This window comes from Schistocerca cancellata, chromosome 2 (genome assembly GCF_023864275.1).
Source record: "Schistocerca cancellata isolate TAMUIC-IGC-003103 chromosome 2, iqSchCanc2.1, whole genome shotgun sequence".
NCBI classification, from domain to species: Eukaryota; Metazoa; Arthropoda; class Insecta; order Orthoptera; family Acrididae; genus Schistocerca; species Schistocerca cancellata.
In genome coordinates this window covers 760,047,894-760,063,852 of record NC_064627.1, presented here as the reverse complement: position 1 = coordinate 760,063,852, position 15,959 = coordinate 760,047,894, and the positions used below count along the sequence as shown (strand labels likewise).

The window sequence follows — 15,959 nt, the reverse complement described above, 5'->3', positions numbered from 1 at the left end:
GGCTTGATCAAGTAAACATTGCGAGAGAATTTTGTATGTGAATGGGAGAAGAGAGGTTCCTCGGTAATTATTAACATCAGTTCTACCCCCTTTTTCATGCAATGGATGAATTAGGACAGTTTCCCAGTCCTCAGACATTCTCTCTGTTATCCAGAAATGTCCTATTAGTTTAGTGAACCTTTTTATAGTAATAGGGCAAGCTGATTTTAGTGGTTCTGCAACTATACCGTCTTCTCCAGATGCTTCATTGTTTTTAAGTATCTTTATTTGTTTAGTTATTTCGTTTTCGTCAGGTTCTTTAGAGTTAGGGATGGTGTAACTAGTTTTCTATGGTTGGAATTTATCCTCTGGTTCTGGACAGTTTAATAATTTTTCAAAGCAGGTGTCTTACAATTTTCCTGGTTGTTAAGAACCACACTGCCATCTGCCATTTTCATTTTTGAAGCAAAGACTTTGAGGTTGGTAACCGTTTGGTTTTGTTTTGAATATTTTATAAAAGTTTCTTGTATTGTTCTTTTGAATGTATTTTCCGATTTCTAATAGTTGGGCGTTTTCGTAGTTTCTTTTAGTCAGTCGGATTAATTTAGATGTTTCTTTTCTTACAATTAGAAAGGTGCTGCACGTATTTTTAGTTTTATTACTATTCCAATTTTTGAATGTCTCATGCCTACACTTAACTGCTGTTTCACAATCCGCATTCCACCAAGGGTGTTTTTGTTTCTTTCTAAGCGGAATTAAATTTTGTACTGTTTTGATGAACTTTTCTTTTAGGTTTTGCCAATTGTGGGAGTGTTTCTTGTCAAGTTCGCTTGTTAGAGTTGGGGTTATTTTAGCAGTATCAAATTTTGGGATAACATCTTTTGCTTTACTTTTATTCGCCTTAAATAATAGTTAGAATCAATTTTAGCCCCTTTCCTAAGTGGACATTTAAAATTTCTTTGTAGTTACTGTATGAAATTGTTTTATGATCGATTTGACATTCCCCAATAAATGTACTGGGTGCCCTCGAAGTTTTTGTTCAGAAGGGTTCTTTTTAAAATTTGATGACATGATTTTAAAGTTAAAATTTTTGCACGTTTCAAGAAGTCTTTGGCCACTTTTGGTTTCTCCATTTATGCACAGGAAATCGATTCACCGTTTTCTTATATTTTTTCTCGTTACTTAATTGAACATTAAAATCACCTACTAAAATTTTAACATGGTTTGAGGGAATTTTCGAGATGATTCTTTCTAACGTTCCCCAAGCTTCATCAACTTCTTCAGGTTTTGTACGGTTTTCCTCATTGACTGGCATATGGGCATTAATTGAAGTATATGCTTTATTTGCACATTTAAGAAAAATTGTCATTAGTCTATTATCAACGGGTTTTACCTCTGTTATTGAATTTAAAATACTTTTGGAAACTGCAAAAGCAACTCTCAGATGTGGTGTATCGTTACACATCCTTTCATAAGTTTTTACTTTTAAAAAGACATAATCGCCGAAAACCATGGTATTATCGTCCGTTATCCGTGTTTCTTGAAGTGCCAAAATTTGAATCTTCTTTTCTTTTAATGTATCTCTCAGTTTATAAAGTTAACCTGGTAGCAAAAGTGTTTGTATGTTAACTGTTGCAAAAAATGTATTTGTTTTGGTTTTCAGTTGGCCAGAGGAGTAGCTACATACAGAGATCATTGCAATTTCCCACCTTATGATTCTATTTTAGGGCATTTCAAGACAGCGATTCCGTTGCGTAATTTACGATTTATATGGAGTCGTAAGGGGAGTGTGATGGAGCCTGGGTAGGTCCGTTACTCCGATTCTGATAGATTTCGCAGCCTCACACACCGCGGGATATTGTAGTTGGGCAGTAGTGGGGTTCAAATGGGTCTGAGCACTATGGGACTTAACATCTGAGGTCATCAGTCCCCTAGAACTAATAACTACTTAAACCTAACTAAACTAAGGACATCACACACATCCATGCCCGAGGCAGGATTCGAACCTGCGACCGTAGCGGTCGCGCGGCAGTAGTGGGGTCCATGAATGTTATCAGGTTGATCTTCCATACTACAACAGGATTTCTTGAGATTTTACGAAACTTACTGAAGATAAAAGATACAAAGAATATGAAAGTAATGGTCTGCCAGCATATATTCAGTGATTCATTTGTAGAGGGAAATAATCCATGACAGAAGCTGCTTTATCACTGATGTTTATAGCGTTCCGAGAGCAAGGAGCTGTAACAAAAAACTATCACGATTTGACAGTACGCACAACTGACAAACGTTTCCAAGCAAGCGAAGAGGTGTGAGTTATTTCAGATCTCTGGTGCAAGAACGATTTAACCTCAGTTACAGGTGGCCTCAACGAATGGACACATTCGTGACATTATCACCGTAAACGCGCATTTTACATAAATTTGTGACACTGTAGTGTTATCCGTCGACATCGGCTGCCGTTGAAGTACCTAGTGACAGAGTCACTGCTCGGCAAGTGCCTCTTATTGTTAACGACCTGTTGTCCTGCCTGCTTGGGACGGTAAACCCTCTATTTTCAGATAGTGTGGTTACGCTCTTGGGCGGCTTACGACCCCTCCAACAGCGAGCCGTACGAGGTGCATTCAAGTTCTAAGGCCTCCGATTTCTTTTTCTAATTAACTACTCACCAGAAATCGATGAAACTGGCGTCACTTCTCGACGTAATCGCCCTGCAGACGTACACATTTTTCACAACGCTGACGCCATGATTCCATGGCAGCGGCGAAGGCTTCTTAAGGAGTCTGTTTTGACCAGTGGAAAATCGCTGAGGCAATAGCAGCACGGCTGGTGAATGTGCGGTCACGGAGAGTGTCTTTCATTGTTGGAAAAAGCCAAAAGTCACTAGGAGCTAGGTCAGGTGAGTAGGGAGCATGAGGAATCACTTCAAAGTTGTTATCACGAAGAAACTGTTGCGTAACGTTAGCTCGATGTGCGGGTGGGTTGTCTTGGTGAAACAGCACACGCGCGGCCCTTCCCGGACGTTTTTGTTGCAGTGCAGGAAGGAATTTGTTCTTCAAAACATTTTCGTAGGATGCACCTGTTACCGTACTGCCATTTGGAACGCAATGGGTAAGGACTACGCCCTCGCTGTCCCAGAACATGGATACCATCATTTTTTCAGTACTGGCGGTTACCCGAAATTTTTTTGGTGGCGGTGAATATGTGTGCTTCCATTGAGCTGACTGGCGCTTTGTTTCTGGATTGAAAAATGGCATCCACGTCTCATCCATTGTCACAACCAATGAAAAGGAAGTCCCATTCATGCTGTCGTTGTGCGTCAACATTGCTTGGCAAAATGCCACACGGGCAGCCATGTGGTCGTCCGTCAGCATTTGTGGCACCCACCTGGATGACACTTTTCGCATTTTCAGGTCGTCATGCAGGATTGTGTGCACAGAACCCACAGAAATGCGAACTCTGGAGGCGATCTGTTCAACAGTCATTCGGCAATCCCCCAAAACAGTTTTCTCCACTTTCTCAATCATCTACATCTACATCTACATCTACATTGATACTCCGCAAGCCACCCAACGGTGTGTGGCGGAGGGCACTTTACGTGCCACTGTCATTACCTCCCTTTCCTGTTCCAGTCGCGTATGGTTCGCGGGAAGAACGACTGTCTGAAAGCCTCCGTGCGCGCTCTAATCTCTCTAATTTTACATTCGTGATCTCCTCGGGAAGTATAAGTAGGGGGAAGCAATATATTCGATACCTCATCCAGAAACGCACCCTCTCGAAACCTGGCGAGCAAGCTACACCGCGATGCAGAGCGCCTCTCTTGCAGAGCCTGCCACTTGAGCTTATTAAACATCTCCGTAACGCTATCACGGTTACCAAATAACCCAGTGACGAGACGCGCCGCTCTTCTTTGGATCTTCTCTATCTCCTCCGTCAACCCGACCTGGTACGGATCCCACACTGATGAGCAATACTCAAGTATAGGTCGAACGAGTGTTTTGTAAGCCACCTCCTTTGTTGATGGACTACATTTTCTAAGCACTCTCCCAATGAATCTCAACCTGGTACCCGCCTTACCAACAATTAGTTTTATATGATCATTCCACTTCAAATCGTTCCGTACGCATACTCCCAGATATTTTACAGAAGTAACTGCTACCAGTGTTTGTTCCGCTATCATATAATCATACAATAAAGGATCCTTCTTTCTATGTATTCGCAATACATTACATTTGTCTATGTTAAGGGTCAGTTGCCACTCCCTGCACCAAGTGCCTATCCGCTGCAGATCTTCCTGTATTTCGCTACAATTTTCTAAAGCAGCAACTTCTCTGTATACTACAGCATCATCCGCGAAAAGCCGCATGGAACTTCCGACACTATCTACTAAGTCATTTATATATATTGTGAAAAGCAATGGTCCCATAACACTCCCCTGTGGCACGCCAGAGGTTACTTTAACGTCTGTAGACGTCTCTCCATTGATAACAACATGCTGTGTTCTGTTTGCTAAAAACTCTTCAATCCAGCCACACAGCTGGTCTGATATTCCGTAGGCTCTTACTTTGTTTATCAGGCGACAGTGCGGAACTGTATCGAACGCCTTCCGGAAGTCAAGAAAAATAGCATCTACCTGGGAGCCTGTATCTAATATTTTCTGGGTCTCATGAACAAATAAGGCGAGTTGGGTCTCACACGATCGCTGTTTCCGGAATCCATGTTGATTCCTACATAGTAGATTCTGGGTTTCCAGAAATGACATGATACGCGAGCAAAAAACATGTTCTAAAATTCTACAAGAGATCGACGTAAGAGATATAGGTCTATAGTTTTGCGCATCTGCTCGACGACCCTTCTTGAAGACTGGGACTATCTGTGCTCTTTTCCAATCATTTGGAACCCTCCGTTCCTCTAGAGACTTGCGGTACACGGCTGTTAGAAGGGGGGCAAGTTCTTTCGCGTACTCTGTGTAGAATCGAATTGGTATCCCGTCAGGTCCAGTGGACTTTCCTCTATTGAGTGATTCCAGTTGCTTTTCTATTCCTTGGACACTTATTTCGATGTCAGCCATTTTTTCGTTTGTGCGAGGATTTAGAGAAGGAACTGCAGTGCGGTCTTCCTCTGTGAAACAGCTTTGGAAAAAGGTGTTTAGTATTTCAGCTTTACGCGTGTCATCCTCTGTTTCAATGCCATCATCATCCCGTAGTGTCTGGATATGCTGTTTCGAGCCACTTACTGATTTAACGTACGACCAGAACTTCCTAGGATTTTCTGTCAAGTCGGTACATAGAATTTTACTTTCGAATTCACTGAACGCTTCACGCATAGCCCTCCTTACGCTAACTTTGACATCGTTTAACTTCTGTTTGTCTGAGAGGTTTTGGCTGCGTTTAAACTTGGAGTGGAGCTCTCTTTGCTTTCGCAGTAGTTTCCTAACATTGTTGTTGTACCACGGTGGGTTTTTCCCGTCCCTCACAGTTTTACTCGGCACGTACCTGTCTAAAACGCATTTTACGATTGCCTTGAACTTTTTCCATAAACACTCAACATTGTCAGTGTCGGAACAGAAATTTTCGTTTTGATCTGTTAGGTAGTCTGAAATCTGCCTTCTATTACTCTTGCTAAACAGATAAACCTTCCTCCCTTTTTTTATATTCCTATTAACTTCCATATTCAGGGATGCTGCAACGGCCTTATGATCACTGATTCCCTGTTCTGTACATACAGATTCGAAAAGTTCGGGTCTGTTTGTTATCAGTAGGTCCAATATGTTATCTCCACGAGTCGGTTCTCTGTTTAATTGCTCGAGGTAATTTTCGGATAGTGCACTCAGTATAATGTCACTCGATGCTCTGTCCCTACCACCCGTCCTAAACATCTGAGTGTCCCAGTCTATATCTGGTAAATTGAAATCTCCACCTAAGACTATAACATGCTGAGAAAATTTATGTGAAATGTATTCCAAATTTCCTCTCAGTTGTTCTGCCACTAATGCTGCTGAGTCGGGAGGTCGGTAAAAGGAGCCAATTATTAACCTAGTTCGGTTGTTTAGTGTAACCTCCACCCATAATAATTCACAGGAACTATCCACTTCTACTTCACTACAGGATAAACTACTACTAACAGCGATGAACACTCCACCACCGGTTGCATGCAATCTATCCTTTCTAAACACCGTCTGTACCTTTGTAAAAATTTCGGCAGAATTTATCTCTGGCTTAAGCCAGCTTTCTGTACCTATAACGATTTCAGCTTCGGTGCTTTCTATCAGCGCTTGAAGTTCCGGTACTTTACCAACGCAGCTTCGACAGTTGACAATTACAATACCGATTGCTGCTTGGTCCCCGCATGTCCTGACTTTGCCCCGCACCCGTTGAGGCTGTTGCCCTTTCTGTACTTGCCCAAGGCCATCTAACCTAAAAAACCGCCCAGCCCACGCCACACAACCCCTGCTACCCGTGTAGCCGCTTGTTGCGTGTAGTGGACTCCTGACCTATCCAGCGGAACCCGAAACCCCACCACCCTATGGCGCAAGTCGAGGAATCTGCAGCCCACACGGTCGCAGAACCGTCTCAGCCTCTGATTCAGACCCTCCACTCTGCTCTGTACCAAAGGTCCGCAGTCAGTCCTGTCGACGATGCTGCAGATGGTGAGCTCTGCTTTCATCCCGCTAGCGAGACTGGCAGTCTTCACCAAATCAGATAGCCGCCGGAAGCCAGAGAGGATTTCCTCCGATCCATAGCGACACACATCATTGGTGCCGACATGAGCGACCACCTGCAGATGGGTGCACCCCGTACCCTTCATGGCATCCGGAAGGACCCTTTCCACATCTGGAATGACTCCCCCCGGTATGCACACGGAGTGCACATTGGTTTTCTTCCCCTCTCTTGCTGCCATTTCCCTAAGGGGCCCCATTACGCGCCTGACGTTGGAGCTCCCAACTACCAGTAAGCCCACCCTCTGCGACTGCCCGGATATTGCAGACTGAGGGGCAACCTCTGGAACAGGACAAGCAGCCATGTCAGGCCGAAGATCAGTATCAGCCTGAGACAGAGCCTGAAACCGGTTCGTCAGACAAACTGGAGAGGCCTTCCGTTCAGCCCTCCGGAATGTCTTTCGCCCCCTGCCACACCTTGAAACGACCTCCCACTCTACCACAGGTGAGGGATCAGCCTCAATGCGGGCAGTATCCCGGGCAACCACAGTCGTAGTCCGATCAGGGGATGCGTGGGACGAGCTGGCCGTCCCCGACAAACCCCCATCCCGACCCCCACAGTGATGCCCATTGGCAACAGCCTCAAGCTGTGTGACCGAAGCCAACACTGCCTGAAGCTGGGAGCGAAGGGATGCCAACTCAGCCTGCATCCGAACACAGCAGTTGCAGTCCCTATCCATGCTAAAAACTGTTTTGCTAAGAACGTCTGAACTAATCTACAGAGAGCGTAAACAAATCGACAAAATTTAAACGGTTATTAAAATACAAGATTGCCTAGTAAATGCAGTAATGCGCACTGCTGACACTGCTCGGCGGCGGAAGGAGACTAAGCGAAATTACACTATTCAGGTATTAAAACACGATGCTACAACTCTCAAATACTATAATACGCCCGAAATTTATGAATTAAACAATGCAAGAACCAAAAACACGCAAAGAAATTAAGAATTAAACTATGTAACAAATGAGTGAGCTAGGAGTATACGACTTGCTGCTCAGCTGCTTATCCAACGGCGGCAGACCGGCTTGTGCGAGCCCGAGGTTGTTTCGGTTTGTTGTCACACGATGTTCTGCCTTCATTAAACTGTCGCATCCACGAACGCACTTTCGACACATCCATAACTCCATCACCACATGTCTGCTTCAACTGTCGATGAATTTCAATTGGTTTCACACCACGCAAATTCAGAAAACGAATGACTGCACGCTGTTCAAGTAAGGAAAACGTCGCCATTTTAAGTATTTAAAACAGTTCTCATTCCCGCCGCTGGCGGTTAAATTCCATCTGCCGTACGGTGCTGCCATCTCTGGGACGTATTGACAATGAACGCGGCCTCATTTTAAAACAATGCGCATGTTTCTATCTCTTTCCTGCCAGGAGAAAAAAAATCGGAGGCCTTAGAACTTGAATGCACCTCGTACTATGTGACATACAACTTTCCTATCGCTGGGCAACTGCTTCCTTGAACGCTTTCTTATCTGCCAGGTTGTTTCTTAAAAAGGTGTACGTTCGTGGGACAACGTTACAAACAGTAAAAAAATAAACCATGTGGTTACATGGCATAATCTGAAATATTTGAGAGTTTATCCTTTTGAACCAAACGAATTGATAATCTTTTCTTTTCACGCCGGCCGGAGTGGCCGAGCGGTTCTAGGCGCTACAGTCTGGAACCGCCCGACTGCTACGGTCGCAGTTTCGAATCCTGCCTCGGGCATGGAGGTGTGTGATGTCCTTAGGTTAGTTAGGTCTAAGTAGTTCTAAGTTCTAGGGGACTGATGACCTTAGAAGTTAAGTCCCATAGTGCTCATAGCCATTTGAACCATTTTTTATTTGGCGGAGGAGCTACACTCCCGTATAATTTCGCAAACGAACTACAGTTGAGTATCTGCTATTTTTTTCCTTGTAGGATTCATGGGGTCACTCAGTCTCATATCCCTCTCTCTGGACTCTCTAAAGTCCTTGAACGGTGCGGCAGTTAGTTATTTATCACCGATTCTATACTCAAACACTAATGGGAGTTTTCATTAAATTCCACTTCAAACGAACAAAATTTTTACGTGCGCACTGGCTGCCACCAAGTTAGTGATCGTGTTAGTTTACTTTAAGCAGGCCTACAATTCGATCGACAAAACACTTTGGAGGAATTCGGACGCTATGTGAAAATTAAGAATGTCCTCTAGAAAATCATGACTACGTCTGTGTAATGTATTGTCCAAGTAAGCTGCAGTTTCCGAGTAGGATGTTGACAGTATTAACCATTAGCTCAGGTGATAGAAAGGGGGACTGAGAGGCTTCAGGTGATATCAGCGAACACATGATGTCACCTCAGAAGGCTTCAGACATCACAACCAAAAGCAGAGCCTTAGATACGCAACAATATTAACTCTACGGATCATGGAAAGCAAGTTTAGAACGATCAAGAAAGTGCGAACATAAAGTTACGCCGGCCGGGGTGTCCGAGCGGTTCTAGGCGCTACAGTTTGGAACCGCGCGACCGCTACGGTCGCAGGTTCGAATCCTGCCTCGGGCATGGGTGTGTGTAATGTCCTTAGGTTAGTTAGGTTTAAATAGTTCTAAGTTCTAGGGGACTGATGACCTCAGATGTTAAGTCCCATAGTGCTCGGAACCACCATAAAGTTACCTTGTGGAATTCGTAATGATGATATGGCTACCAGTAAAGCACAAAGCAACTGTAATCATATTAGATGCCATCGGAAACATCCATAACAAGTAATCGATTTCAATCATTCTAATGAATTCCGACACAGCTACATCGTATGCCTATTGCGTCACTGGATTGCAACATTTAAGGTTCCATGTGGCAGGCACACAGCTCTTCCGACTGTTGTCGAAGACGCTACTATACCTCCCCTAGAAGTAGATTAAGGTTTGATCTCACGAAGCTGAGTGATTTCCTCTGTAGTCGTCCCGACAAGGAAAAATACTTGGCTGTGCCTTTCGATAGGGAATCAGAGTTTGCTGGTCGCTCAGCTACGGAAGAGAGCACGTGAGTACGTAGGGAAAAATGACGATAATATTGGAAAGGATTCCATAGAGTAGGAACAATGGGACTAATTTAGAGTATGACTAATTGATGAACTGTGGTACAAGAGTAAATAAACCAGGCCAGACTGCGAGAAGATAACGCTATACTTCTCTGAAGTCAGTAGAAGAATGACATCAGAGAGAATAGCTAGGAAGATCGTAGAATCTGTGAAAAACAAGAAAAAATTGTTTGCAAAAAGTCTTAGAGGATATATTAGAATAGGAGCCGACTTACAACAGACCGGGATACAGGAAGACTGCATGAAATTTAGAAATCCCGAGATACAGAGTTAACTGTCGTTCGGTAATACTAGGTATTTTCTTTGATTTAGCAAGGCTTTTTATGATGGATCGTACAGTATTTTTGCATAAGTTGGAACATTATGGGATTAGGGAAACGCTCAACAATGGTTCACGTCTGCAAAGGAGGGAACAGACTGTTGCCCTTTAATGTGAATAAACAGGGAAAATATTTGAATCTGACAGGCATTAAGTAAAGTGGAAAATGAGACATGGTTTTACTCCTGTTCCATTCCTATTCTTGATATAAATCTGTTATCAGCCACTAGACACGATGAGTCTTAAAAAATTTTCTTTTTTAAGTTGACAAAAGTGTTGTTGTAAAATACGTGGAATTTAATTTAAATGATCTATCGATTGCGGTAGTCGGTAACGGACACACTTGGCTTAACAGTAATAGTATGCAGTGTATACAACGTGGTTACAAAAAAACTTTTCGGTACTTGAGAGGGCCCCCGTGATGGGAGGATAATGAAACTTTGTGGAAATATTTGTAAGTACATGCGGCAGAAAAGTAACAAATAGACTATTGAAACAAACACGTCTTAATTTCCACAAGAGAGGTTAACATTTGTTAATTGTTTACCGTGTTAACGTTCCAGGTTACAAAAAGTTTTTGAACGGTGGACCGTGGAATGTTCAGATGTCGTGACCAGTACCGCCGCCTAACGAAAAGTCATGACCGTAACACTAATAATAACGCAAATCGTGCAGCGCACAGTCTGAACATCGTTCCTACAAAGTCTAGTACCCAAATGGTTACTAGTTTTCCGTCTACACTGGCTCAAATAGCGTAAGCTTAATTATAACCAGCGTGTGCATTTTCTCACGAGGAATTCTTGTGGAAGCGAAATTTTACTGTCCCATAGGGGTCAAACAGTCAGTGACAACGGTTATTTTAGAGTCTTAGATGAAAATCATTTTTGGAAGTATCACGTTGAGGATCTGACTCGTAAACTGAATGCTGCATCAGCGAATCTCCACTGTATTTGACACTGAAATGCGAAGGCTTCATTACGTTCACGCTACAGTCTCTTATGGCATCATATTATGGGTCAGCTGTGCGCACTCACCAAGAATATTTTCAGTCCATTAAAGGACGGTCAGGAAGTTCTGAGGAGTCAATTGGCTGTTGTTCAGCTATCTCTAGATCTAACTCTCCGAGATATGTTGTAGGCAATACTGACTCATACAGAAGAATACATTTCACATAAATTTTCTCAGCATGTTATAGTCTTAGGTGGAGATTTCAATTTACCAGATATAGACTGGGACACTCATATGTTTAGGACGGGTGGTAGGGACAGAGCATCGAGTGACATTATGCTGAGTGCACTATCCGAAAATTACCTCGAGCAATTAAACAGAGAACCGACTCGTGGAGATAATATCTTGGACCTACTGATAACGAACAGACCCGAACTTTTCGACTCTCTAAGCGCAGAACAAGGAATCAGTGATCATAAGGCCGTTGCAGCATCCCTGAATATGGAAGTAAACAGGAATATAAAAAAAAGGGAGGAAGATCTATCTGTTTATCAAGAGTAATAGAAGGCAGATTTCAGACTACCTAACAGATCAAAACGAAAATTTTTGTTCCGAAACTGACAATGTTGAGTGTTTATGGAAAAAGTTCAAGGCAATCGTAAAATGCGTTTTAGACAAATGCGTGCCGAGTAAAACTGTGAGGGACGGAAAAAACCCACCGTGGTTCAGCAACAAAGTTAGGAAACTACTGCGAAAGCAAAGAGAACTTCACTTCAAGTTTAAACGCAGCCAAAACCTCTCAGACAAACAGAAGCTAAACGATGTCAAAGTTAGCGTAAGGAAGGCTATGCGTGAAGCGTTCAGTGAATTCGAAAGTAAAATTCTATGTACGCACTTGACAGAAAATCCTAGGAAGTTCTGGTCTTACGTTAAATCAGTAAGTGGCTCGAAACAGCATATCCAGACACTTCGGGATGATGATGGCATTGAAACAGAGGATGACACGCGTAAAGCTGAAATACTAAACACCTTTTTCCAAAGCTGTTTCACAGGGGAAGACCGCACTGCAGTTTCTTCCCTAAATCCTCGCACAAACGAAAAAATGGCTGACATCGAAATAAGTGTCCAAGGAATAGAAAAGCAACTGGAATCACTCAACAGAGGAAAGTCCACTGGACCTGACGGGACACCCATTCGATTCTACACAGAGTACGCGAAAGAGCTCGCCTCCCTTCTAACAGCCGTGTACTGCAAGTCTCTAGAGGAACGGAAGGTTCCAAATGATTGGAAAAGAACACAGGTAGTCCCAGTCTTCAAGAAGGGTCGTCGAGCAGAAGCGCAAAACTATAGACCTATATCTCTGACGTCGATCTGTTGTAGAATTTTAGAACATGTTTTTTGCTCGCGTATTATGTCGTTTCTGGAATCCCAGAATCTACTCTGTAGGAATCAACATGGATTCCGGAAACAGCGATCGTGTGAGACCCAACTCGCTTTATTTGTTCATGAGACCCAGAAAATATTAGATACAGGCTCCAAGGTAGATGCCATTTTCCTTGACTTCCGGAAGGCGTTCGATACAGTTCCGCACTGTCGCCTGATAAACAAAGTAAGAGCGTACGGTATATCAGACCAGCTGTGTGGTTGGATTGATGAGTTTTTAGCAAACAGAACGCAGCATGTTGTTATTAATGGAGAGACGTCTACAGACGTTAAAGTAACCTCTGGCGTGCCACAGGGGAGTGTTATGGGACTATTGCTTTTCACAATATATATAAATGACCTAGTAGATAGTGTCGGAAGTTCCATGCGGCTTTTCGCGGATGATGCTGCAGTATACAGAGAAGTTGCAGCATTAGAAAATTGCAGCGAAATTCAGGAAGATCTGCAGCGGATAGGCACTTGGTGCAGGGAGTGGCAACTGACCCTTAACATAGACAAATGTAATGTATTGTGAATACATAGAAAGAAGGATCCTTTATTGTATGATTGTATGATAGCGGAACAAACACTGGTAGCAGTTACTTCTGTAAATTATCTGGGAGTATGCGTGCGGAACGATTTGAAGTGGAATGATCATATAAAATTAATTGTTGGTAAGGCGGGTTCCAGGTTGAGATTCATTGGGTGAGTACTTAGAAAATGTAGTCCATCAACAAAGGAGGTGGCTTACAAAACACTTGTTCGACCTATACTTGAGTATTGCTTATCAGTGTGGGATCCGTACCAGGTCGGCTTGCTGGAGGAGATAGAGAAGATCCGAAGAAGAGCGGCGCGTTTCGTCACAGGGTTATTTGGTAAGCGTGATAGCGTTACGGAGATGTTCAGCAAACTCAAGTGGCAGACTCTGCAAGAAAGGCGCTCTGCATCGCGGTGTAGCTTGCGTTTCGAGTGGGTGCGTTTCTGGATGAGGTATCGAATATATTGCTTCCCCCTACTTATACCTCCCGAGGAGATCACGAATGTAAAATTAGAGAGATTCGAGCGCGCACGGAGGCTTTCCGGCAGTCGTTCTGCCCGCGAACCATACGCGACTGGAACAGGAAAGGGAGGTAATGACAGTGGCACGTAAAGTGCCCTCCGCCACACACGGTTGGGTGGCTTGCGGAGTATAAATGTAGATGTAGATGAAGAAACTGCAACATCACTTCAGCGAACACTGGACGAAAAAACGATTTGTAGATGGGTAGCACTTTCTTTATCACTATACAGAAAGGAATGTGCTATTCAGAAGGTTTCATTATCAGTAGGCATCCAGAAAAAAATGAAAAAAATTAGTGATGAACTTCAACTCTTCAAATATGAATTGAAAGATTTCCTTGTGGTACACCTCTCCTATTCTGAACAGTAGTTCCTCACAGTAGGTGGTTACTATTTTCTGTAACGCGTCGTTTATTTGTAAGCTATCTCAAAATTTTTTCATATTGCATTAATTATTTAATCTCTTTTTTTCTATAAATTTTACAAACAGCTGGAAACTATTTACTGACTCCTTTCATGACCAAGTAGCTTTGACGCTCAGTGTCCCACGGAACATGCTAAATAAATGAGGAGCAGGGAATTGACGGACATCACTTGCAGGTGGCTACTTGTGAGGGCAACGTTCCGCTGGCGCTAGCGTTGCAGTGAAACTTGGAGGAGCTGTAGCGACTCACGAGAAGAAGAGCACGGAGAGCGGGTTGGCCGTCTTGCGCGGGTTGTGGCGGGTGCGCTTCTTGCCGGCGTCCATGGCTGCCGGCGTGTGGTGGCTGGTGGCTGGTGCTCGGCGCTTGGTGCTCGGCGGCTGGCACTTGGTGTCTGGTGTTGGTGCGCTGCGCGACGTCTGGTCGCCAGTAAGGGCGGCGGGCGACGCCGCTGCGTATATAGCTGAATGCAGTGCGGAGTGGCGCTTATCAGACCGGCAGGTGTGGGCGTGTGCGAACAGCGCGAGGCCGGGAGGGCTCAGACCGGGCGCTATCAGCTGCTGCCAGGACGTGCGCTAATCACTATTTCAGAACTGCTTTCTAGCATGTTTTCACTCTGTGGTTCTGACATCCTGTCTGTCGGCTATGCGAGGACTTTGCTGGATGCTTGTATATGCTGTGCATACACTTTCCTGCAGTACATAATGATCAAATACCTAGCAGCGTGCAGGTTGACCTTTGCAGTTAAAACAAATGCAATTCACAGTGACATGTCCAAGGACAGGTGACGCAGTCCTTGTAGATAAAACGGCTCTAAGCACTATGGGACTCAACATCTGAGGTCATCAGCCCCCTAACTAACCTAAGGACATCACACACATCCATGCCCGAGACAAGATTCGAACCTGCGACAGTAGTAGCAGCGCGGTTCCGGACTGAAGCACCTAGAACCACTCGACCACAGCGGCCGGCTACATTCACTTGCACAGCGCCTACTTGCAGTCGTTTTGCCTTGAAGGTGACAGAGTGTGCTCATGTAGAAATATCGGCGGTTGTCGACAACGTCACCCGGCTGCATTCCTGTAAGTTATTTGAACAAAGTAAATTCTTTCACCTACATTTCCGAGGGGAAGTATTATGGAAATAGAAGAGGACGTAGGTGAAGATGAGAAGGGAGATATAATACTGCGTGAAGAATTCGACAAAGCACTGAAAGACTTAAGTCGAAACAAGGCCCCGGGAGTAGACAATATTCAGTTGGAGCTACTGATAGACTTGGAAGAGCTAACCATGACAAAACTCTTCCATCGGGTGAGCAAGATGTGTGAGACGGGCGAAATACCGCCAAACTTCAACAAGAATATAATAATTACAATTCCAAAGAAAGCAGGTGCTGACAGGTGTGAAAATTACCCAACTGTCACTTCAATAAGTCACGGTTGCAAAATACTGACACGAATGCTTTGCTGAAGAATGGAAATACTGGTAGAAGCGAACCTTGGGGAAGATCATTTCGGTTTCTGCAGAAATGTAGGAACACGCGAAGCAATACTGATCCTACGACTTCTCATAGAAGATAGGATAAGGAAAGGCAAACCTACGTTTATAGCATTTGTGGACTAAGAGAAAGCTTTTGACAATGTTGACTGGAATACTCTCTTTCAAATTCTAAAGGTGGAATGGACAAAATACAGGAAGCGAAAGGCTATTTACAATTTGTACAGAAACCAGATGGCAGTTATAAGAGTCGAAGAGCAGGGAAGGGAAGCAGTGGTTGAGAAGGGAGTGAGACAGGGTTGTAGCCTATCGCCGATGTTATTCAATCTTTATAATGAGCAATCAGTAAAAGAAACAAAAGAAAAATCTGGAGTAGGAATTAAAGTCCAAGGAGAAGAAATAAAACCTTTGAGATTTGCCGATGACATTGTAATTCTGTCAGAGACAGCAAAGGACTTGGAAGAGCAATTGAACGGAATGGATATTTTCTTGAAAGGTGAGTATAATATGAATATCACAAAAGCAAAAC

At 43.7% G+C, this 15,959-nt stretch overlaps 1 protein-coding gene across 1 annotated transcript in view; it reads right to left on the bottom strand.

The window, feature by feature from the left end:
* LOC126162588 (ATP-binding cassette sub-family C member 4-like) overlaps positions 1-14,284 on the bottom strand; it is a 166,760-nt gene extending 152,476 nt beyond the window's left edge. The window contains exon 1 of the mRNA XM_049919190.1: positions 14,186-14,284. Within this exon, the coding sequence (XP_049775147.1) occupies positions 14,186-14,259 (74 nt within the window). The 5' untranslated portion in view covers positions 14,260-14,284. The remainder of the gene's footprint in view (positions 1-14,185) is intronic.
* Between the last annotated feature and the right edge of the window lie 1,675 nt (positions 14,285-15,959).